At 37.3% G+C, this 26961-nt stretch overlaps 1 protein-coding gene across 1 annotated transcript in view; it reads right to left on the minus strand.

Annotated features, from left to right (window-relative positions):
- Positions 1 to 26961, minus strand: part of B3GALTL (beta 1,3-galactosyltransferase-like) — a 69348-nt gene that overhangs the window by 28694 nt on the left and 13693 nt on the right. The window contains exons 4-5 of the mRNA XM_009327865.1: positions 21054 to 21163; positions 2629 to 2705 (exon numbers count right to left, since the gene is read on the minus strand). Coding sequence (XP_009326140.1) covers positions 2629 to 2705; positions 21054 to 21163 — 187 coding nt within the window. The remainder of the gene's footprint in view (positions 1 to 2628; positions 2706 to 21053; positions 21164 to 26961) is intronic.

The following is a 26961-nucleotide window of genomic DNA, read 5'->3' on the forward strand; positions in this document are numbered from 1 at the left end:
CGTGATGGAGCCCTGCTTTCCTGGAGATGGCTGAACACCTGCCTGCCGATGGGAAGCAATGAATGAATTCCTTGTTTAGCTTTGCTTGCACGCACGGCTTTTGCTTTCCCTATTGAACTGTCTTTATCTCAACCCACGAGTTTTCTCACTTTTACCCTTCCAATTGTCTCCCCCATCCCACCGGGGGGAAGCGAGCGAGTGGCTGTGTGGTGCTTAGTTGCTGGCTGGGTTTAAACCACGACAGCCATCTTCCTATAAGGCTACCTTTCCTCTGTGTCTTGCAACGGTATTTGATTATTCATTGCTTTCTGCTTATGATACTTAATCTGCTAAACTATAACAGCCAGAAGAACTCATGATCCATTCATCTTTTTAGTTCATAAAAGCATATACTTGTTGCCTATTTAACACTGAAATCTGGGCAACTCTTTGCCATTCAGGCAAGCAAGCAAGATACAATCAGCTGGGAAAGACACTTCCTAGCTCTTCCTTCTAATACTTGCCAAACAAGTACAGAAAGGGTATCAGATACCCTCATGTTTTTAAATATGTTCAGTATTCAATGCCCTGTGAAGACTGAAGGCTTTCCTCTCATGCTTTAGTGCTCAGCTAGAACTTTGGGAGATAAATACCTGAATTTACACGAAAGCAGGCAGGTGAAGGGCAAGGAGAAAACACTAGAATCCCCCCCCAAAAAAAAAGAATTACTGCATCTTGTGAATACAGCACATACAAGTTCACAAAAATAATGATCTGTTCATCTAGCTATTGATGGACAAACAGAATTATTTTCAAGACTAAGTATTTAAGGCCTGCAGAAAGTCTTATGTAGACCTCATAGCACACAAATTTGGAGTTCAGATTGCAAGGAGCCATTGGAGATACTCGGGTAAGATCCAGGTTCAGGGTAATAATTTAAAAAAGGGATTTCTTCTCTGCTTAATGAACTTGGTTACTGAGAAGAAATGTAGTGGGCCTTCTGAAGACAGTAACGGTACTGTGTCATAAGACATCCATTGATGTCTTATGATTACATCTTCTGAAATGCAGTATTTTGTCCAAGTTAACCTCTGCCCAAGAACTAAAAATTAAGAATTGTCATAACTGTTTAGACGCCTCCTTAAAAATGCTGACAACTACAGAACTGCCATTCTTCTGAAAGCAGTTTTCAAATAAGAACGCATCTTATATCACAATTCCAAGCATCGTCAGCTGCTGCAGAATGGGCTGATCTCCCTTCCTTCTCTTCTGTCCACTAAGAAAACTAAACAGTACCAGCCTCACAACATCGACATACTTCTAAACTACTCCATGTCTTCATTCTGCCAAAAGTGGTAAGTGAAACAGTAGACACAAGGAAATTCGTATTACAGAATTCTCAAGATGGAAATCCTTTACTTAAGTTTCCTCTTATGATTTCTGAAGAATTTTCTTCTGCTTTATCACACAAATGAGCATTTGTATTTTTGCTTCTGAGTTTTGCTATCTTTTAAGAGCAGTATCTGTAAACCCTGTCATTGAGACATAAATAATTCAGAAGAGGAACCACTAGGGTCACTGAAACAGGAGCTAAGAAGGAAAAACAAAGATGACTGATAGTTGGAACATCATCTTCCAATTTTTCAATTTACTTTAATTCTCCTTTTGCTTCTTTTCACAGTTTATATGTCTCTCTCTCAAAGATAGCTACTATACAAACACTATTTTCATGTTTCTACACACACAGAAAGCAATGGAAAGCAGAAGAAAAGGCATCATGTCCTGCAACCACTCTGATGCAAAAATCTCAAACCAAAACAAAAACTTCCTTCTGAGTAACTCTAATAAATTATATTAACTGAATTAAACCTCAAGAGGCTGCAGAGCCTCCAGCATCAATTTCAAATGCAAGTTTTAGGCAAAGGATAGCCTTCAGCAACCATGGAGCTTTAGGACTTTCTGAAACAAGAATCATTGCTTCCCGACAGTTTGCAACATACTACCATGTAAATGCAGCACGTCTTCCTTGGAGCCATCTGCATAAGCTAAGAAGAAAAGATATTTGAGATTACCTGTCTTCTCTGACCACACTAAGATGAAAACTGGCCATATAGGCTTCTAAAAAGATGTTGAAACCTATACCTTTTCACTATAGAGGCATACCACCTCTTAGAAACACTGTAAGCAATAAAAGATAGAAACCCCAAACAGGTATTATTACCTTTTTTTAAAAAATTATTCATCCACTTCATTCAGCCAAGTAATCTGAAAAGTCAAAAGTTCTGAAATACCTCACACCTTACACTGAGAAGTGGGGACCAAATAGGAAAATATACATTTAAAAATGGTATTTCTTTTGACTAATTTACTTCCCTAGTAATTTTAAAACCCACAACGATTTGAAGAAGGCAGTTGTTCAGTTACATTATATTATTGTTGTTCTTTTATTTTAAATAGCTTTCTCTGATTTAATGAAATTTGACAGAAAATTGCTTTGGAAAACAACAAAAAAAGTAGTTTAAGAAGGTGAAAAGATAAGGTTGCAACTCTCATTCAAATTTTGCTTCTGAAAAAAGAGGTCTGAGTAATCAATATTAATATTCTTGGTTACAAAAAATTCTGAAAATAACTGGCATTCATTACACTTACTCTCTCATTAACGGTAATATTGTCCATGCACCTTCGTGCCCGTCCATCTCATGAATAAGCAGAACCGTAGGTAATTCCTTTAAGAAAAATAAAAATATTCCCATTAAACCTGAATTATATGCACTTTTTTCCCTAAACACCAACTAATCTTAAAAAAATTACTCTGGAATGACTACTTAGTTCTTCATTGTTTTTTACCAGCAAGTAGCCCTGCAGAATAGATGACAGGATGGTACAAAACAACATGACCTGGAATTTAGGGAAAGTGCTTCTTCCAACCCACGATTTCTTAATTATCTATTAGATATAAAGCTAATACACTTCAAGTTAAATGTCTTTATAGGTCCCATGTAATCAATTAAGCAATGTATCATACTCATTTCTTTACCATATCATAAAATGCCATACTGTAAAGAGACTTATAAATAACGTAGGGTATTCTACAAAGGCTTCCATTGACAATCGCGTTACACAGAGCTTATGCGGGAGTTCTAACACTCTTTACTTTGCTGAGTTCAGCTTTGACCTGTCACACTAGCATCATGACAAAACCCCATGGGTTTACGCAAAAATCAAAATGACGAGTTAGCATTTTTTCTTCCTGAAAAATCAAAGCAGCTTCCTACAAAGGAAAATGTTTTCATAAATTTCTTTGCACTTTTGTTACTTGAAATCTCTTCCGTGTGGCAGACCCCAATGTCTAGCAGACAAGCTATCATGCTGGGGTAGTTCCCAAAAAAACACCCTTTAAACATGGCCCTCTGATAAACCAAACTGCATAATTTATTCACTATAGTTCATACATGTAAAAAGTGGCAGAGAGAGAGATATATATCCCATAATATATAGGCAGTATCTTACTCCATTGATTTACTACATTTACAAGTACAATTCTCTACTGCAGCATCATTAGGGTCTCAACCACCTCACAAGTGTCTAAATCCTTTGGGTTAGGTAATTGTACTAATACTGAAGCAAAAATCTTCCCGCCAGAAAAGCCTAATGTAACCTCCCAGTTTATCTAAACTTCCGCACCACCTAAGTACATCCCATTACAACAATTAACCTAACAAAGCACTGGTGGTGTTAATGCACTTTAACACAAATGACTTAATACTAGCAGGTAAATGATCCCACCTTTCCATTATACAAACTGCTAAGTTGTGCGATTAAAGGCTCATCACCATAAACACAAAGCAGCACAGAGTAACAGTAACAGGATAGGAACCCCAATAATGTAACTGGAGAAAACTGAGCACCCTGACCCAGCTCCCCCCAGGGCTGTCCCAGGGGAGCCATCAGCCTGTCCAGGTGTGACACTCACCAGCTAAAAAGAAAGGAGTGGCTCCCCGCTCACCTTACAGTCTGACAGGGGGTTACTGCCTACAGGGGCATGGGACTCATTACGGGATTCAAGGGAAGAGCCCTTTGGGATGGCACAAAACTTTTATGAGATGCTTAGGGAAGACAAAAGGCCAGCAGAAGAGGGATTAGGGTGGTCTGAGGAGGAACAACCATTGGTAAACACAGGGATAAAAGGGTTTGGTCACTTGAAACAGACTGCTGGTCAGGAAGCTTGTCTGGCCTTGCCCTGCACTGATCACTGCAGTCAGTCCTGTCTTCTCCTTAAATTCCATTTCTAACTCCTGGGTAGGAGGCTCCGTGTGTCTGTTTGGAGGTCTGAGTGCCTGCAACTGAAAAAGGGACCATAAGTCATAGGGGTGCACATGTCTGTGCTGCCAGAAACTGGGGAGAGTAGGGTGCATAAATGTTGTGTGGGTGTGTGTTTCAGTGTGTGTAATCACTCATGAGCATCAAGCTGGACTAGGAGAAGAGGCTTGGGAACCAGGTATCAGAGCAGCCACAAGTCTGAGGCAGAGACTGAGGAGACCAATGGGCCTGACGGTTACTGGAGGAAACAGGAGGTCCCAGCTACAGGAAAGCCTCTGGCGTGCAAGGGTCAGCTACTGATAGTGTTATAAGCCTGCACCAGGTACCGGAAAGACCCATTTGTATATGTGTGTCTGTGTGCGAGGCAACAGGGAGGCCAGGGGTCAACTACTGGATACACTGAGTGTCTAAAGCTACTGGGAGGATCCATAGTGTGTGCACGTGTGCACATGCAGGAGCAGGGCTGAGCACCAGCAACTGGAATGGAGCTGCGAGCCACACAGCAAGACTCACATGCCCATGTGCTGGCAACTGCAGAGACCGGGGATGTGAGACCAGCGATAGCATAGACTAAGTGTCAAAGACCAGCTACTGGAGGCATCCATATTGTAGATATGTATATTTCTGTATACATATTCCACAAACAGGCTTTCATCCTGACCAGCCAGAAAGGTGAAACAAGATCAGGCCATTGGTGCAGTGTGTGTTTGTGAGAGTGCTGTGGTTTCTGTGTTGATCTACGTGGATGACCACGAAGTGTGTGTATGCATCCATATGTGCCTATCGGGAACACATGCACACACTATGTGGATGACCACGTAGTGTGTGTATGCATCCACATGTGCCTATTGGGAACACATGCTCCGCCTCGCTACTGGCTGGACCCGGGGCCACGGGGCTGCAGCAGCCTCGCCTCTGTCAGGCTGCTGGGGTTCAGCAGCTCCTAAGACAAACCATCTTGATCCCTCAAGGGCCTAATCCCTTTCCACTTACACCATGCATATGCCAAACATTTTTGTTTGATGAATGCTTCTCATGAATATAAGCCAATTCCATTTACATAAAATTCACATTTAAACACAAAAACAACTTATTCTCTAAGAAAAGCTCTAAGATAAAGTTCACACTGCTTGCTGACTCTGTCAAGTTTACTTTAAATCTTTTTTAAGGACAGTTAAGCATAGCACCTGGAAATATATAAAACCTCCAAACTTCATACACTAAAGAAAACATCTCTACCACACTAAAGAATAACTGTCTCTCTCAGGAGTGCATTAACCCTATCAGAAAATAACAATCTACTGTTTTTAAAAATATTTGTGCTATTGTGAACAACCCAAATTGAAAAGAAACAATGCCAAAACTCTAATTTGGAACAGGATATTCACCTGCATCTAAAATATCAGCGGTTCTGATTTATGGTTCTAGTTCAAGCCAATCTATCAAATACGTTTCTGGTTAGTTGCAATTTATTGCAAAACCAAAGAAGTCCAGAGGTTTTTAATGGAAGTGGCAAATCTTAGTAACAGTATGCTCAACATCTGGTATTTCACTAAAATGTAACCACTTCATGGTAAAACCATAAAAATATGCTTGCTTACAGGATTGCAGATAGGAAGATAAAAGGACAAACCTCTGTCTTTACAAGAACATTTGTTTTTACAACCATACAAACCCTGCAGTTACACTAGTATTTTTATGTGGCCACGTATTTCAAGTACAATAGGAGCTAGACAGAGATAAAAATAGTTAGTAATGATGTATTCAGTGTTTATATCACACTAAGGGCTGAAGTTGTATTCATTTTAGATAAAAACAACATTTGCCCATGCAAAAGGTATGAAGTAAATTACATAATCTAAGTAGCTGTACTATATACTCAGGTATCTCCTCTTCAATAAAAAAAACCCAACTCTTTCCTTTGTGCAGATCAAAGGAGTGATGATAACGAAAAAGTACTCCTTCTTGAGCTAATCTGATACTTTTGCAAAGTATCTTGTCTTTTTGACATCTCATAAGCCTGCTCTCTTTCTCCACCCAACTTCCTCTAAAACATGAAAATACATGTTCTGCATATACCTTTCCTTCCACTCATCTCTAACAATGCATCAATTCTGATTTAATAAAGGAGATGCTTAAAAAACATTGTACAGGTAAAATAGCCTCTTCCAAAAATACAGGCGGATCTCTGTTGCTTTTTCTTTCTCATTTTATGTATTTTTCACTCTGAACCTAGTGGAACTGGGCTGACCTATTCATTCTATTTATTTTACCTTCAGTACAAGGACAGAAAAAAGGCAAAAAGTACCTGATGTCAGCTTTGGGGAAAGGGCACGTGCAGGCTAGCTCATCAGGGGATGGCTAGATAGTCAAGGTAGTGATAAGTCACTTACACACTGTATCTCGTAAAACTCTCCTACAAATGCATCTATACCCTGTACTGTATTCACTGGTTATTTTATCTTGAAACTATTGTCCCCACAGTTACAGAGCCCATATGCTTTCACACATATTAACACTTTACATATGACACAAGTCAATTTTAATCTAAATAAAATACTTCAATCACTTTTGAAGACTAAGAAACTACCCTCCCCACTTTCACAATTGAGCTGACTTTAAAAGGACAAAACCAAAAAACTGAATCACTTGTGGTCTGAAATATAGTATAAGACATTTTTACCCCAAATACCACCTACTGTATCAGCACAGTGAAAGCAGTAATATCTGCCACAGATTACAACTGCAAACTCTACAAAACCAAAAAACTAAGCGTGAATAAAGGGGTTAGAACCACATCTTCAAACCAATTCAAAAGACACCGACACAGCCTCATGTACCTTTAAAATCATTTAGTATTATTTATGCAAGTTGAAGTACAAAGATGCTAGCGACACACTCAATTTCACAGCAAATCATCAACAGAACTGAAATCAAACTCTGGTTCTTGAATCTGAACATCAAAGGTCCTCTTCATTAACACGTGAAAAACCTTGGGGGAATAGCATATCCAATGAAGAAAAAGATCATTCAGAATAAAAGAATTTTTAAGAAATAATTAAGAGACTTGCTAACCTGAAACAAATATCTGAAATCTTTCTGTACTACATGCGATTTCATATTAATCTACCAAAACCTGTATGAGAAATGCACAATTTATAGAGAACAAAACAGTACGGTGTAAAAACAAACAAAAAGGGCTAAGATTTCATAGACTACAAGGCCAAAATGGACCTCTGTAAGCACCCAGAACGGCAGAGGTCATCCCCAGCTAAAATGGGATTTCCAGAGCCACAGCTAGGGCACATCCTCCAAGACCCCCTAGCAGACCTGCACTTGCTTTCTTTTCCTACAGAACAGAGTCCACTGAATTTCATCTAAGCATAACCAAACCTTGCCCTAAGTGAGTTTAGTGAGAACATTCTTTTTAGAACATAATTCAAACTGGATGTTGCTCACCACTATTTATTATATACACTATGTAACATCATATTTTAAATTCTACATATAAACAGATATGGAACTGCAGTGAAATACAAAACATGACAGTAATATGTTTGTTGTTATATTACTGAGTCACCTGGTCAGAGCAATTAGCAAACTTATAACACATTATAGAAAAATACAGTACTGTATAGGAATCTGCTCTTAATGAGTCCAGTATACTGGCATCTGCAGGTGTCTTGCATATATCCCTGTGCTTTGTGAATTTATTAAACTGCCTCATGAAACCCAGAACTGGGGGACAGGAGAGGGGATCCTAAACCCTAGACACTGTTGTTGAATCGCATAGTTCCAGAATTAGAAATGTTTTTCTAGTTTTTGCTCTATGTGTTCTACAAGCACTTAACAACATTTTCCCTATTCTCTTATCTTCTTTTCCAAAATTAATCCTAAGACACATTCAGAGCTAGCCTAGCTACCCTCTTCTCAGCCCTCCCTTGGGAGGTTAAATAAGCCAAGCTCTTCCAGTCATCCGTTATGACTACTTTGACAAAGTAGAGCTGTGGAATACACACTGAAGTCTCCCTACAGCTTTATTTTCACAAACATGCCACTTCTGTAGACAGACATTCTAAAATGACAGAAAGTAAGAGCAAATCTCCTGCCTCTAAACCCAGTGGGTTAGTCAATTTGCTAGGAATTGCCATCATCAAATACTACGCTGTACACTACACCTTCTCCATATTCTAACAATTCGCTTAACCATTGAAAACTACAATGCACATTTCCAATATTTTTCATGTTTTAAAGACATAAGTATCAATATTTATCAGAGCATCAAGTTCAAAAATAAAGGGCAAAACATTATTTCAATATACCCCTTCAAATAAAACCCACGAATGATTTAAAGTACTACTTTGCAATACAACTGTAACAAAAGTACTTTGCTTCTGTTTAACAAGTCAGTTATTTTGGAGCTTCTCCAAGATGGTCATGGCCTTTTTAACCTTTGCTCTATTTTTCCCTTCAAGCTGTTTTCACAGAATCATAGAATAGTTTGCATTGTAAGGGACCTTTAATGGTGTGCTGGTTTTCGCTGGGAGAGAGTTAATTTTCTTCACAGTAGCTAGCATGGGGCCATGTTTTGGATTTGTGCTGGAAACAGTGGTGATAACACAGGGGTGTTTTAGTTACTGCTGAGCAGTGCTTACACAGGGTCAAGGCCTTCTCTGCTTCTCACCCCACCCCACCAGTGAGCAGGCTCGGGGTGCACAAGAAGCTGGGAGGGGACACGGCTGGGCCCACACCATATGACGTCATGCTCAGCATATAAAGCTGGGGGAAGAAGAAGGAAGGGGGAACGTTCGGAGTGATGGCGTTTGTCTTCCCAAGTACCCGTTACGCGTGATGGAGCCCTGCTTTCCTGGAGATGGCTGAACACCTGCCTGCCGATGGGAAGCAGTGAATGAATTCCTTGTTTTGCTTTGCTTGCACGTGCAGCTTTTGCTTTCCCTATTAAACTGTCTTTATCTCAACCCACGGGTTTTAATCCCCGCCCCCCCCAATTCTCTCCCACATCCCAGGGGAGGGTGAGTGAGCAGCTGTGTGGTGCTTAGTTGCCAGCTGGGGTTAAACCATGACAAAAGCTCATGTAGTCCAACCCCCCTGCCGCGGGCAGGGACATCTTCAACTAGATCAGGTTGCTCAGAGCCCGTCCAACCCGACCTTGAATGTTTCCAGGGATGGGGCATCCACCACCTCGCTGGGCAACCTGTGCCAGTGTTTCACCACCCTCAGCATAAAAAATTTCTTCCTTCTATCTAGTCTGAATCTACTCTGTTTTAGTTTAAAACCATTACCTCTTGTCCTATCACTACAGGCCCTGCTAAGAAGTCTGTCCCCATCTTTCTTATAAGCCCCCATTAAGTAGTGAAAGGCTGCAATAAGGTTTTAGAAAAACCCATGTTGCTAACAAAGCATAATATCCAATAAATAGACATTTTGTAGTCTTTTGCTCCTCAGAGAGCCTAAAGTAATAAAGTATAATCTACTATTTTCCATTAGAGAAACTCTCTACTTCTGTTCTACTCCCAGATGCCTGGTTATCATTTTGAAAAAGAACCGAGTTTTTGTAATATATTATGTGCAGTTTCAAAGGGTTCAGGGAAAGGCCATAGCAGTACCCTGCGTTCATAACTCAAGAGCAAGATGCTGTGTGTAAGTCTGTTGTCAAATCTTACATTAAAGAAAAGATGGAAGCATTTACCCAATCATACGGAGGTAGTAACTGCAACTTAAGAAAGTGATTTGAAGTGTTCGTGACTATAACTTCAGATAACAGGCAAAAAAAAGGAAGAGTTTTAATGAAGAGGAAGTAATTTTTTTCCTTTTCCATTGTATGGAAATCCTCAGAACACAACTTAGCTGCCAGAAAATATACTTGAATGCATAACCAAAGCACTGACTTCTTAGTGCTTGCATGCCAGATTCAACAACTTATTGCCTGGGAAAATAGCTACAGTATTTGTACCTGAAGGAACTTTTTAGGCAGTTAGCTGGAATATTAATCCTTATGCAATAAACTATCTCATCATCAAAAAGAAAGCTTTCTACTACAATTTATTCGTGTCTCAAAAACCTATAATTATTGATGTAACTTCTTCATGTGGGAAAGATGCTGGTAGCCATTGATTTTTTAATTTTACTGGATTGTTCTTCAACAATAGTCAGAGTAAATTTCAGCATGCATATTACAATGTTGCCAATTGCTAAGATGCTGCCTAGAGTTCCCACAATTAGAAAATCAGTAAAAGGTCCAGTTAGGTTTCTGTGATCCAGAAATAATTCACCTGTGGTCAGTAGTAATCAGTGTTAATTTGGTTTACATTACGTTAATGTGACACCACAAGATTTTCCTCAACTACTAGTAGAAACAATTGTCCTGCAGCAAACTGAAAAACAGTCATACAAAGAATTTATAAGCGTGCCTATGTTTTCCATGATCAGGAGCAGAAAATGTGTTGACATCAATACAATTGCCTCGAATCTTGTAGATGAAAACCTGAATAGATCATAATTCAGATGACCAGGACATGAGAAGACTCAAGAAACTACTAAATTAAAAAAACAACCACAAATATTCAAAATATGTCTATCAACAAATGAATTATGTCCCCCCCAATTAGTCAAAAAAACATAAAACGCTTCTAATTTCATCTATTTTAATCTAGACTCGGCTACAAAGATCAAAATGAAGTCTGGAGTCTTTGATAAGTGCTTGCTGATAGAGTTGTCGAGTCCTGACTTTTCAAACTGAGCAATAAGAAAACCTAACTATTTTCATTCTTGTAATTACTAAGATATGAACAACATTCAGAGGTATTGATCCATTTCAAAATTATCATAAATCTTAATACCTAGAAAAGACATACTTACTAAATAAAGTTCAAACCTAATTGCAAGATTGCGACCTAGACCAAAGCAGCTCCTAGTGCTTCCTAACACTGCCTCATATATTCAGTCTAGGTTAGTCCGTTTTTGTGCATTTTTTCCTACTCACTGCACTGTCTTGCATCACAGAGTGCATAGATTGTATTCCTTTGGGATGAAACTAAACCAGAAGATGTGCTGCAACTGCTAATGGACCTCCAGTTCACAGAACCAAATCAAAACTAGTCCAAAATAAAACCCTTTGAAATGTCACGTAACACCAGTGCTAGCTCCTCAGAAACAACTGCATTGCTCTACATATTCTCCTATTCCACCAAAGAAAATGTGTTGACATCAATACAATTGCCTCGAATCTTGTAGATGAAAACCTGAATAGATCATAATTCAGATGACCAGGACATGAGAAGACTCAAGAAACTACTAAATTAAAAAAACAACCACAAATATTCAAAATATATGTCTATCAACAAATGAATTATGTCCCCCCCAATTAGTCAAAAAAACATAAAACACTTCTAATTTCATCTATTTTAATCTAGACTCGGCTACAAAGATCAAAATGAAGTCTGGAGTCTTTGATAAGTGCTTGCTGATAGAGTTGTCGAGTCCTGACTTTTCAAACTGAGCAATAAGAAAACCTAACTATTTTCATTCTTGTAATTACTAAGATATGAACAACATTCAGAGGTATTGATCCATTTCAAAATTATCATAAATCTTAATACCTAGAAAAGACATACTTACTAAATAAAGTTCAAACCTAATTGCAAGATTGCGACCTAGACCAAAGCAGCTCCTAGTGCTTCCTAACACTGCCTCATATATTCAGTCTAGGTTAGTCCGTTTTTGTGCATTTTTTCCTACTCACTGCACTGTCTTGCATCACAGAGTGCATAGATTGTATTCCTTTGGGATGAAACTAAACCAGAAGATGTGCTGCAACTGCTAATGGACCTCCAGTTCACAGAACCAAATCAAAACTAGTCCAAAATAAAACCCTTTGAAATGTCACGTAACACCAGTGCTAGCTCCTCAGAAACAACTGCATTGCTCTACATATTCTCCTATTCCACCAAACTAATTGCTAATGTAGAAATAGTCCAAATATTAGTCCAGATGTGCCAAGTGAGTATGGCACATCTGCTATACTTTCAGTTATCTGGGATTTAATAAAATAATAATAAAATAATCACATGGATTTTAAGTCAGTCTAATATTTAGTTTGAGCAGCAGTCTGCATTTTGAAGACTGAGACAAGTATTTGAACTTGCTAATTAAAAAGTGTATCTTTGGAGGAAGAAACTTAATCAATATAAGAGTTCTCACCAATTTATTCTGCATTTTCTTTTTTCTCCCTTAGAATCCCCTATCTTCCCTGTTTTGTCCTTTTGAGAGTTAACAATCACCAACATCCCGAAGTCTTATTTTGTAACACGACAAAAAAAAGGTGGAAAAATCTGGAAAAGATTTGAGTGTTTATTATAATAAATGCTACCAGAGATGCGTATAATGAGACAGTAGCCTAGAATGACAATAATAAATTGCACTAAAGTGCCATTTGTTTGCTTATCACTTGCATGGATAAAAACCAGGCAGGGATACTGTCTCCACAGCTCACAGTTTGCAAGAATTCTAAATAAAAGCAATCATACAGAAGACAGACGTGTGACAGTACACAGCTATTATTCATTAAACTAAGTATTAATGGTGAACCATAATAATTATGTTGCCAACCGATCTGAATAAGATTCTTTATTTAGAATGGCTGTTTAAGATAGACTTTGGTTTTAAGTAAAAACTCACCTTACACACTAATATTATCAGCCACAATACTAAAATCCATTCTCAACCAGAACTAATACATAAGAACACTTCAAACAACAAAATTAAGCTATTTATGGGGTTCTGTCGAATCTTTTATTATTAGAAAATTGTCCCTTCAAAATCTCTAAAGTCTATTCTAACATTGGATGGTTTGCAAATGCCATGTGTTGTACACACAAATGGACAATGGTTTACTTCTGTCTTCTGCTTTTCTCTCCCCTTTAGTCTATAGAAACAATATAAGCTCACCAACCTTCAACTTTTTATTGCAATATCTACTGAAAATCTTAGCCTCACAGGAAGTCTTAAGTATTTCCATTTCTTAGTAGATTTTTAGATTTACAGACAAATAAGTCTGGAGCATCTTTCACTAACAGCGAGTTTGAGGCAGTCACCTCCCTAGCTAACTTAATGTGACGCATGGGGGAGCAGGTCCCTCCCCCCCAGTAGTCTCTTACCAAGTAAACCTTTTCTAACTTAGGAAGGAGAGGAAGATTAGAATGAACAGGAACAGGAGAACAGAAAGAAGCTTCCACAATACATTGGTAAATGTATTTCAAGTACTAGTAGAGATGCTCAGGAGAGCTTACAAGAAACAAAGAAAACTGTTAACAAGTACTGATTTTAAGGGTTAATTTTCATGATTTAGTAATTCTAGTCTCATGTATACTTGAGAGCAGTGAATATGGTGCTCTATTCAAAGATGACTGAGCAATTTCAACATAGCAGACAGCAGTCACAGTGGAAGAGGAAACTTTAGATCAATCTCTTACTCATTCTTTACTAATGAAGATATACCTTAGCAAAATGGTTTCATTCAAATCCTATGATGTATGCAGAGATTGCTGCAGAAGAGGCTGAGGCACCTTTGCCTAAAGCACTTTAAACTTGCCAATTTCCCATATATTTTTTGTCCTGGCATGAGAAGTCATCTCTATAAGGTGACAGGTCCAATTTTCTGCATACAAAAGCCAATGCAGTTATCACATATTTGACTGGGAAAGCAGCTATATAAAAGTGGTGTATGATGTGTAAGGCAGGGCAGAGAGTAGCCCATTCGTCACTGCTAAAACTGTTAAAAGATCTCAGTTGTGCAGTATTATCCAAATTCTTTCAAATCTACTGAATATCTATTATAGGAAGATGATCATATTCATCTTCTAGCATTACAGTGTAGGTAAGTTTTACAGTTTCAAGCAAAAAATAGTTAACGGGCTAGACATCGATTTTGCTGATAATAAAGCCTAGTAATTGTCAAAAGGATTCTGGTACCTTTGCAGAATGAGAAGCAAGGGCATATCAGAAAGTCAGAGATCAAACAATTAAAACAAAAAGCCAAGAGAACAGCTGCAGGAAAGCAAAGATAAAACAGCAGTCAGTCAAATTTGTGAAGTCCTGCAACATGACCTTGAAGAGAAAAGATTAAGGATAACTCTGAAATACTTTTTTCAAACTAAATAGTAATTTTGTACACTTTTCCTGAAACACTTTCAAAAGGTTTGATTTTCAGAACTTGGAGGCACCTCACCCTTCAATAAATCAGAGTTTAGAAGCATTTCAGAAGTTGAGCACCGAAATATTGAGCCCCCAAAATGAGCAGTTGCATTTTAAAATGCAAATCCTAAAAGAAATTAAGCATTATGAAGACAAACTATGTACTCAACAGGAAAGAAAATTACCAAGAACATGCTGATATCAGACAATGTATGTAAGCAGAAAAAGTAATACATCAGAAAACAAACAAATGCAGATGTTAATATGGATAAGGAAGGGGAAATATAAACTTCATACACTGACCACTTAAATGCACACAGAGACAAGGTTTTTATACTGCAAGTTGTACCCACATAACAGAAGTGAAGTTTTATGGACAGATTTGGAAGATAGGTATAAATATGAAAGTTTTGGTTGATGTTACAAATAGAAGTCAGGCAAAACAGAAACAAAGGGGGAAAGAAAAAACGTTGGATAGAAATGAAGGTCCAACTAAACTTTATACAGGAATCTGAAAATGAGGGCAAGTCTAAAATACTAAATTAATCCATTAATTTGTTTGCTGTCTTTTAAACAAAAAAATCCAAATTATGCAAGGTGCAAGTATGCAAGTTTAGGAGAAAATTCAAGTAGTATGGCAATATTTAGGTATTCATTCTCTAAATGGAAAATATTGTCTAAGGGCAGGGGGGAACAAAAGGACAAAGAAATCTTGTTTCTATTCATAAACCAGAGATGATCCAGGGCTTTTAGTAGTTACTGGTACTATCATCTGAATCAAGAAAAAAGCATCACAAGAGTAACATGTACTGGGTACTATGATACTCAAAACTTTTGGACAAGGATTTGTGTGGTTTCAGGAGGCCACCAATAAAGGCTGGAACTTCTTCCTCCCTCTTTTTCACTGCAGTACCATGTTCCCTAATTACTCTCATTTTTTGAGTCCATGAGGGACCCCCTGCAGGGACTTCGCTTCGTTGAGAAAGTAAGAGTGCCAAGATGCTGCAGGTACCCCATCAGTGTCTCTGCCCTCACCACAGAGAAGTGCAGGACTTGTCATCTCAGCAAGATACCTTCACACAGTCTATTGCCAGTCATGTGCCAGATTCATCATTTTGCTGTGGAAAGAGAGTCCTGCTGATCAGCCAAAGACTTGCAAGACCTAGGCCAAGTAGGGTGGCGTACAAGATTAATATCACAGATGACGTGACAGTATCTTCCCCAACAGCTCTGGTACAGACTGGCATCTGATCTTTGTTCTACAAAGAGGGAAAAATGATGGAAAGCTAATAGAGAAGGTATGCCAAAGAGCCTTGTTTTTCATAAAGTCAAAAACAGTCCACTGCCTGGCAAGATAAACTCTTACATCTTAAGGAATAAGCATTTTAAGAACTAAGGTGATAAGCACATTTCATGAGGCCACAGGATTTATTTGACATGAATAAATCCTGGCAGAAGAAAAGAAAGCTGTTGTTAGGAAGGAAACAGATTGCATACTAACATTTTACCAAAAAAAAAAAAAAAAGACACTAGAGCTAATAACACTGGGAAATATAATAATTTAAAGTTATGTATAAAACATACCTGTTCTAATTAAAAAAATTGGGTTGATCTTGATACTGTGGAAAACCTAGCCATAAGACGAACTGTTGTAGACATGGAGATGGAGGGGCAGGACAGAATGTAGCCTAAGACTTCACTTAAATATAAACAGTTAAACCTTGTTAAAACTGCAAGATCCAAAAATGAATCATCTGATCAGTCTCAGCTGGAAGCAGCTTCCATGGCACGGGAAGCCGTTATAGGAGGGAGAGGAGGAAAATGGGGTTTTCAGACTAGAATCTAGAATTCGAGCAAGAGATCTGGAAATTGAAGCAACAGATATATTACAGATTGCCTTCATTTATGGTATTAATTTTGAAAGGTCTCCATCAAATTAAGTCTATGAATAACTTTTCTAAATATACAGATCAGTTTAAATAACTCTGTTGCAGTGAACGAGAAATCCTTCCACTAGATTTTATAACCACAGCATTATTAACATGCATGTAAGCTTTACAGTAAGGGTAAAATGCAGAACAGTTCAGACCTGCTCCAAGACTCAGAACCATTGGGAAATTTCAGCTATACAGCTTGTTGTAGATGTGGAAGAGGAATGTATGTCTGTTCATTTGTGGAATACATCTAACAAGGAATAAAATAAGGCAACTACTACTACGGACCAAGAAAAAACTGGACACATTTTCAGAGTTGTTTCCGTCATAGTCTGATAGTATTTCAAAATCTCTTTCTGGTGAGATATGGATGTCAGAATTCATCATGGGAATAGTATCAAACAGTAACAGAGGAATATTTAAGGAGGCTTTTGGACAACAGAACTTCAGCTAGCTTCACTCCAGCATCTGAAATCAGATGTGGAAGTAGAGCTAGGAAGAGCCTCAGAATACATTAATAAACCCAGAAAAGGAATGCATGTCCCACTGGCAAATTAAGAAAAAAAAGATACAGTCTACAAATTCCCTGAAAAGGAGTCTCTCATAGATGGCCAAAACATGAGCAGGAACAATTTGGAAACAGATCATTTCAGATAGGAATATGGTCATAGCTTAATATATATACATTAAAATTCAAGCAAGCTAATTATACTTGTTTTTCCCTCTCCAACACTTTAACACAGAAATCTTCCATATTATTTAAATAGTGCGATGCTGCCATCAGTACAGCCTAGGTAATTAAAAATAACAGATTTTTAAAGCACATATGCCATGCTCAACAGCAAATGGCACTTTGGCAACAGATATTGTGGCCATGACTCTAATGACATAATAAAATAAAGCCGAGATAGGCACCAAGAGGCTTTTCAACCTTATAGATGCAGCAGCTAGGATACTGAGTTACAGTCAATGTGTGTTGGAAGCAGAAAAATAGAACCTTCGGTAAGCATGATCCTGTAACGTAACAAAGAGACTGAACTTCTGAGGCACAGACCAGTGGCGTAGGCCAGCTGGGTTTCTCATCATCTGTGCTCCTGCTGCACTTCAGGAAACAGGATTTTGCAAAATTGTTTTAAATAAACAAGTACACAACTATAGGATGCTCCTAACATTTGTCACCTATTTTCACGTTAGACAAACTGGAAATCGGGAGATTGACAAAGAAACAATATAATGAAAATTTAATGAAGATGTTAACTAAAGCAAGTACTTACTCAAGCAACATAATATGGAGGTTTTCTATGAACGGTTCCATACTTTTGATTGTACTTGTTTCTTTTAAACTGATGTTAATAATCACTACAGTAATAGTCCTCAAATTCACAGATGAGCAATATTCCCCTTTATATGTAGGGATAGTTTAAATCTGTGAAACTTCATTTCTATGAGATGGTACAAAATATAGGATTTTGCTCAAAACAAAGTAAGCCTAATAGTAAAAATACTGCAAATTATAGTTACAACACTTCTATAAAACAGAGGTCATACTTCACATCATTTATTATTCATATGGAAGTATGTGATACTCATTTTCATTTTCCAATACTCCATGGTATCAGTCTTAAAATCTTATTCTTACATTCTTCACCAAAAGTGTTGTCAAGCATTGCAACAGGCTGCCCAGGGAAGCAGTTGAGTCACCATCCCTGGAGGTATTTAAAAGACGTGTAGATGTGGGGCTTAGTGACATGGCTTAGTGGTGGACTTGGCAGTGCTAGGTTTACAGTTGGACTCCATCTTAAGGGTCTTTTCCAATCTAAACGATTCTATGATTGTTTTGTCGTTTTTTTTAAAGTCCATAATGAATATTACTAATTTGCTGTATTTCTTCTGGTTAATATACATAGGATAACATTTAATGTCTAGGCTTTTCAGGAAAAATAAAAGTTTTTTGAACTTAATGAATTGGCTGAGGGTATTCAATATAAGAACCCTCGGGGTGGGGTGGGGGGAAGGCATTTACTCTACTAGACCAGTTTTCGTAAAGAAATACACAGACCTTTGTCTTCAAAACAATGTCACGATGCCAGACAATTAAATAGCATTAACTGCATCTAAAACAGTATTTCAGACAAAATCTATCATTTTTCAAAAACCGTATTTTACCTGTTTTCTAGTCTTAAACGTAATAGCCAAAAAAGTAATCCTGGTTTTTAATTTTTTAAGAAGCTAGAAAGGGAACAGTCCCAAATATTATAATTTCACACTGTGACAGCTTCATGATTCTTATCTGGTGTTTCTGAGGAAGGCCTAGTTTACAGAGCTTCTTAAATGTAGAAATCTCAGAAAAGTAATAAAATTGGTAAAAATCTTACATAATTTTCTTATTGCTATGTTCTAGCCGTTGTTTAATATACTTAAGAGTTTTGGTTAACGTTCAATAAATCGCTAGGAATATGTTTTTAAGCATGAACACAATACTGACATCTACTGGTGACTGGAATTATAGATTAGTTTCACATGAAAAAAATGTTTTAAGTACACAGTGAAAGAAAATAAATGGACAATTTACTTGTAAAGATTAATGTAAAGTAAATATGAATGTGAATGATTTAATCCATTTTAAAGCAATGCAGATATTCTAGTTTCATTAAATAACACAAATTAACAGCTGGCTTCCACTTCTCGTTTTAAAACAGGGGAAAATAACTGATGAATCCTTATGGACTAAACATCTATCGTTTGGTCCTGTGACAACAGGCAAGTGAACCTGACGATTCAGTTGATCCAGTGCTTTCTTTCTCTACAGCAGTTGTCCTTTAAAACACAAGGATTTAACTTCCTTCACTTGAAAGTAATAATTTCATATGTATTCTTTTTAATGAAAAATGCGAACTTCAAATGTTGATGTGCAGAATTTAAGGGACCTTCTCTCTCTTCTCCGTAATTAGTATTATTGGGTCATGCCTCACAGTGCCCTACAGTGGAATTGCGAGTTGACAAAACCAATCAAGACATGCCAAGTACATGCAGGCTATGCTCATTTTTTCCTGTACCTTGACGGCTTTCTCCTCTTCCCAGATTTCAGATATGAAATTTTTCGTGTGATGTATTTCCATCACTGCTTCTCTAAGATGCCATGAATGCTGTTTAACAGTTACATCTTAATATTAGAAAAGCATCAGCATTTCATCATTCTCATAAAGGAATCTCCTTAATTAGACAATAACATTTTTTAAAAGCCAATTCAGTTTGCTCAAGGCAGAAGTACTCACAGGTACAAGTATTTGATTACAAAAGAGATTTTACCTCTCCCATAAAACATGCCTATATTCCTGCCTCACTAAAACTATTTATACTTCCACTTATCGATCTTTTCATCATTCATATTCTGCAACATCAATTTCAGAGCTCAACTAAAATCCTTGTTTTTAACAACTGAAGCCATAATCCTCTCTGCACACATTGTATCTGAACACTTGCCCCAATCCCAAAGAAGACTCTGAAAGAGCAGGACTCTGCAGAACAAAGGCTGTTCACATGACTGATTTCATTAAGGGATTAAAAATTGCACTTAGAATGGATTTAATTACAACAGGATTGATAAGCTTGGATAAATTAAGCCTAAAACGTCCAGGAACCTGATTTAGGCACTCCAAGGCCAAGATACATAAGACAATTTAAATCAGACTTCTTCTTCCTTCACAACGAAGAACCTGGAATTGAAAAATAGGTCAAATAACCTCACAGCAAGCTATTCCATATCAGGGGATGTATGCCTCTTACTTTTTGCTTATTTTTATTAAAGACAAAGAAAATAAAGCATTGTTTATGTACACTTAACTTTCAATGTTAGTCTCTTAAAAACCTCTTCTCTCTAGGCTAAAGCTTTACAAGTAAAATTTTGTATTAGAGTGTTAAGTCAAAACCAGACTTGTACAACATGCAGCTCCCAGGCCAGCACAGCCCACTAGCAGGTGAGAGGCAGAGTGCTCAGTCTGCTGTGGGGTGGCAGAGGAACAAGGAGTAGTTAGGGAAGGTACTGCACCAGGGAGGGAGCCAATACCGACATAGGTAACAGAGGTGTGGAAGGCTATTGCTGTAGGAAGTAGGGAATCCTGTGTCCGGATTTTAATGTCCACATACATTGCTGCTCTACTGCCACAATGCTAGAGTTGTGCAATGGAATTCAGACAAAATCTACATTACAGCATCTTTCATTGGCTCCAATAAAATAGAGTACTCACCTAAAAATTATTCTAAGTATTGTTTAAATGATTATGTTTTTCACTGCATAAGGAAAGCATCTGAGTTTTTCTTAAAGGCACACTACAAGTCTTTCTTGTTACTACTTTTGCATCAAATGCCATCCAAACAAAAACAGTTATTATACAAAAAGGTAGATAGTTCAAATTAAAATTATTTGGTGATACATCACGGCATACAATCAGTAAACACCCACTGAAATAGTTCTCTTATAAGCACACAGAAGACAATTAATAAAATGAATAAAATGGATCCAAAAAAGGCACAATAGAAAACTATATTTTTAGTAAAATGCAGTAAAAACATACATAACAAGGTGCAATCTGTATTATCTAAACATACCTTTCCAAGATCTGCAGCCTGTTTTAAAATATCTCTTTTTAGATCTTCTGCTCTCTTGGAATGAAAAGAATTACTTTGACTCTGGATGATAAATACAATTTCTTTTAATTCTGTGAACCAGAAAATAAGAAGATTTAAAGACAAAAGAAGTTATTTTCAGTTTTGCTCCAAAGCTACTGAGAACCCAGGTATGGGGGGAAATCTATTACATAGCAAGCTATTTCTTTAGTTATACAAACATTTCATGAAATAATAAAAAGGCATAATTTAACAGACAAAAAAATCCAAACCAGTCCTTTCAAGGATTGACACATAAGAAGTATAACGTGACTAGGAGATCTGCAGCAAAGAAACTTATGCCTGCAGTTAACAGTAGCCACATTAATTAAGCTCCTTTTTCTCCAATACACCAGCACTCGTTACTACGAGTAACGAGTAACTAGAGTTAAAAGGGGCTAGTCATAGACCAAAATCTCCCCTTGCTAGGCAATGGATGAACACGAAATGGAAAAGATGCTTCCTCAATAAAGAGCTTAAAACCCTACCCAGAAACAAACATCAGATGGAGAGAGACGCGTGTGAGAACAATGAGGTACTACTTTTATCTGATAAGACAGCATCAACACCTCAAATGCGCGCTCCCAGTGTTTAAAGGCACCATAGTTAAGAACTTTCAACAGGAGAGGAGACTATGAGAAATTTAAAAGAAAATAATGAAGTAGCTTTGCAAACATTTACAGACAGGAAAAAAATGCTTATTAAAAAATACAAGCAGGTGATGAAGGCTGATACCATGGAGATAGCCATGAAGACAGCCAAATTTTCTTGATGATAGTAGATAGAATAATCTCTCAGCACTTGATATAAAACCTCAAGGAGAGCTTACTAAGAACTGCTACCGGTATCCCATTGAAACCAAACTTTCAATGAGATATAGGAGATGTCAAATTGAAGACAGACCAGGATCAAAGTTCAGTAGAGAAAACCCAGAGAGTCATGGCTGACCGAAAGTTGCCAGATTTTACTATAAGCAATATCTGTGTGAAGATAAACATCCCAAGCACAGAGCATCTTAGAGGAAGCACGTGAAGCTTCCTGTCAGGCAGCAGAGTATTTGAACACTTTTAATCTCCAGTTTCACTGCAGTATAAATTCAAGTTTTACTTAATACAATATTTATTTTTAAAATGTATATTCTTGCATCCTAGATCAAGTCAACCTAAAAGATCCTAGTTTCACATCAAGATCTTGACCTCTAGGTTAAAAATGCTAACTTGGCAAATAAGAATAGAATGAGTGAAGAACAGTGGAACAAAGATGGAGAATAAATGTCCAAAGAAGGAAAGTAGTAGTCTCAAGGAAAAAGAGTAAGACTGCGCACATGAAGAAGGATCACAAGAAAAACACTGGCAACAAAAAGAGCATTAAGCCCAAATATCTTTGCTAAGATTATGAGAAGATTGCCATGTGCAAGACCTGACCATCGATTGCATTCCTTTGTTCCTCTGAACAGTTAATTTAGACCTATGACAGCTCAAAGCCGCAGCTAAATGTTTTTCTGCTTTTCTCCTGGATACTCTTTTCCCTCAATTTATTAGCTTATTCACCAAGACAAACTGAAAATGTCAAATTGTGTGAGGTTTCTAGTGATAAAGTTGCAGAGATGGCATAAGCGCTGACATAGGTATGGGTTCTGATTTCGCATTTTTTCCCATGCAGCATTCCTTCATGCTCTGACCCACCCAAACTGCTTAAAAAAACCATGCACAATAAAAATGTCTGAATAGCAGCTATTTGCTATCTAGCAAGAAATTTGCTAGATTTCCTGTGCAAAAATTAAAATTAGTGCAAAGATTAAAATTACACTTCAATGATGCTAGTGAGAGTCAAAGGGCTAAGTCTACATACACAACACTGAAAACATCCCTAGAGATAAAAAGCAAAAACTATATTGCTTTATAGAATTACTGTTTTAGTATCAGTACATTTACAGATATGCAACCATCTGCATTACACTCAGTTTCACTTACAGTACATTTAACAACAGCTGTGATATCCCACAATAGAATACTTTCTAGGATTAATCTAATAATTACTTCTGTGTTACTGCTTTAATTCAACGGCAATAGTTTCCTCTGCTATAGACACTTTAAAATAGTTCCATTAAAAGAAATAGTCAGTGTATTAAAATGTCAACAGAAAGTATGTATAATTTTAAACACCTAAGTTGTTTCTCAAGTTGAGAAATAGTCAACCAAGCCACACAAAGAATGGAGTCTCTTGGAAGATTAACATCCAATGAGCTACTGATATACTTTATTTCTCTTGTTGTCATCTTTTCTCTTTTATTTCCCTAAGACATTTCCATATCTGGAAAATATCTTCAACAATCTCAAATGCTCATTGATTGGAAAGATACTGCAAGTTCACAGGAAAAAAAAAAAAAATTGGGAAACTGGAATGCTGAAAACTTCCTGAGTCTTATCACAACCATGTCTCATTGCTAAACAGAATGGACCCTTAAAAAACTTTTAACAAGCCATTAACAGTAACGTGTGTTTTAGCAAGTATACAATGACCCTATGCAAAATGTACCTCCTTAGGAATTACCACTAAATCAGTTCAAAAGATGGCAATGGGGAAATACTGTTATTTGGAAGATAAGCATTGCAGTATAACAACCAGCGTGAATTAACTACTTGTATGATTTTTTTTTTTTTTTTGCAAAGTTTATTCACCACAAAAGGCTGTTTTAGTCAGCTCAAAGCTACTGAAAAATTTAAAACAAACATTTCAGGGCCCCCCCCAAAAAGAGTAAAAAAGCTCCTAGAAGAACATAAGATGATGATGTTGCCTTGATAGCCTTCCTCTGCTAGCCAGAGGTTAAAGCATTCACCCAGGATGCAAGAAACGTAAATTCTCATCTGTGAGGCAGTTTGGGCCTGAATGTAGGTCTTTGGCGTTCTAAGTCAGTCTTAATTTCCAGGCTGCAAGTATATTCTGAGGTGGGTCTTCCCGTCTTCCCCATTCTCTCCTATTGTTCTAGAAATGGAGAAGAGTGAAAATGGCTGAAACAGTGGGCATCTAGAATGATGTCTCTGACTCGCTGAATGTTTAAACACATCAATAAAAAGGTAGAACAGGCAACAAGAGAAAAGACAGAATTCCATGATGATTTATATGCTTCCTGGAGTGTGTGTGACATGGTCCAAACCATTTCCACAAAAATTGCAATTATGGCTTTAAAACAACTAGAATGCAGTCTAACCACTGGCCTCTAATAGGTGGTTATCATCTTTGCTGCTCTGTCAATGGTGCTTAAATCTAGCTCCTCTTTTCTTCGGGTTTTTCTTTCCTAAGAAATGATGGAAATAAAATTAATCTGTTTAAGGCTAAATGGAATATTTGTACAATGAAAACAGGGTTTTCATTCCAGTGAGAAAGTACAGAATGTCTCATTATTTAGTCAGACAAAAACTAAACTGCAGAAGCACTGGTGCTTCAATTCACAAACCGGAGACTCTACTGTGCAGGTCTGACAACTCAGCTTCTGTTTGGGTTTAAAAAATTAGGCCATTTGCATATTCTGTAGGCCTTCCCCTCCTTTTATGCCAACTCTAAAATCAACCTGAAACTCCAGATGAGGATCTTTTAGTTTTTATATTTGGAGCAAATTATTGTAGCCTAGTATAAAACTTCTGCAGTTAAAAGTAGAGACAAGTCTTTTCTCACACTAAGAACAATAATTTGTAGATGTCTTTATATAAAAGTTATTGGGATTTTTCTGGATTAAAGGCAGTGTATGCAGATAGATAGATAGATAGATAGATATAGGCACACAATCTCATCTGTGTGTGTGTGCTTATTTATTTATCATATAAGCAATAAGCATTGAAATGACTAATCTGTTTATGGCCTGCAGCATGAGAACTGAAAGCCATCCTAACTTCAAACACTCTTCTCAACACAGTTTGAGTATTTCCGATATTTCTATTTCCTCAATTTTACTAGACTACTTGCAACAGTAACATCCAAAAAAACTCTTTAAAATCAGTTCCAAACACACCACATTTTTAGTACACTTGTTTATTTCTTGAAATTAGAAATAATATTATCCAGTTGTTCACAAACTGCACACCCTTTCATAGTTTTGTAATACATAAAGTATGTTGCTTACCACATCAGAACTCATGATGTGTCTTAACACTTACTTAACGAAAAAAAAAGTTCATCACCTACACATTTGCTCTGATACTAAAGAAAAAACCTTGCATGTTGTTCTCACCTTTCCACCTAAACTTCCCTCACTAATTCCTAGAGAGCCTAGATAAAATGCAGAACTAGGTCAGGCAGGATATTAAAAGGATGTAACTGCAAAAAATACTTTTGATCCTTTCAGAATATTGCAGGTATTTGCAGATCAGAGGAAGTATAACATCACCATATATGCAAAAATCAAATCCAAGAAAAAAAAAGCCTCAAACTACTTCATTCTTCTCTCATGTAACACATGTTAAAAAAAAAAAGGAAAAAAGAAAACCCCCAAACCAAATACCCTCTCACCCTGCAGCCAAAAGCTAGTAGATACTCTTGTGGTGAGAGGATTATCTCCAGAGGGAATGACTCAACCTACCTTGGATCTCAGTCACCCTCTGGAAGTGCCCCTCTCTTTCCACAGACTGCAGAAGTAATCTAGAGAACTCACGCTCCCAAGCTCAATGCTTCCTTGAGTTTCCAAAGAAGGTGAAATCATTGTACACTAGCCTGAAATAGCCAGTGACGCACTTCAAGAAGAGATTTGCTTTTGTTATTAAAGTATTCTAAAAGCTGAAAATACTGTTGGTAAGCAATATGGCCTACCATCTGGGGACAAATACACCCACCAACAGAGCACCTATACATCCACCCGAAGGGCAAGACTTTTTGCCACGGCATGGCAATGATGATCCAACATTGGTAAGTCATATCACTGATCTTTTGGCTGGACTATAACATATCCATGCATGAAACTCTTTGCACACCAGCCAATCCAGAAAGCTACATCACATTCTGGGTAGACAAAGCAACCATGAGAACATGAAGTTCAGTCTTCTCTGTATTACACTTGTCTTCCCAGGGACTAGGATATCAAGATGTTGATACCTGTCTTCAAAGGCTTGGCTAAGGACACTTAAAAAGATCCCTTAAAACTCTGAAAGTAAAACTACAGATGGTAACTTTGCCTCCTTGTTACAAAGGTACAACTTATTTATAAAGGAGAAAGAATTTTCTTGTATAACAGTTTGAAAAAGAAGAATGAAAAAAATCACAGCAACTAAGAACCATCAAGAACTTAATTCTCTGTTCCAAGTCCTTCCTTGATTTACCCACAGAAATGGGTTAAAAGAGACTTAAAAAAAAATATATTCTTTCTTAAGGAGAGGCAGAATCTCGTTAAAAAAAGATAGAGAACACAAGAAACGATGTATTACGTCAGACCAATGGTCCATGTAGTCCAGTATATTGTCTTTAACAGTAGCTTTAGGAAACACTATTTAGGGACACCACAAGGCCTTCACTTTCTCCAGTGCTCCTCATACTCTAACAGCATCCACAACTATTGTATTAGGAAATGCCAGAAGACGCATTGCTGCCTATTTATCTTACCAGACATTTATGGACTTGCCCCCTCTTGAAACTCCTGGTATGGTCTGCTTCCACTACCTCCTGTGGCAGCAAGTTTATAAGTTTTGCTACCTGCTGCATAAAATACTTTTGTTTGTCTGCTTTAAAGTGATCTCCTACTGAAACAAACAATAGATGACAGCTGGTAGTTACATCACTAATGTACCATTGTAATGTTCCTAAATATAACTTTCCTGAGTAATGAAGTTATATTAAAACTTATGAAAACTGAGCACTGTCAAAA

This window comes from Pygoscelis adeliae, unplaced genomic scaffold (genome assembly GCF_000699105.1).
Source record: "Pygoscelis adeliae isolate BGI_AS28 unplaced genomic scaffold, ASM69910v1 Scaffold14, whole genome shotgun sequence".
NCBI lineage: Eukaryota > Metazoa > Chordata > Aves > Sphenisciformes > Spheniscidae > Pygoscelis > Pygoscelis adeliae.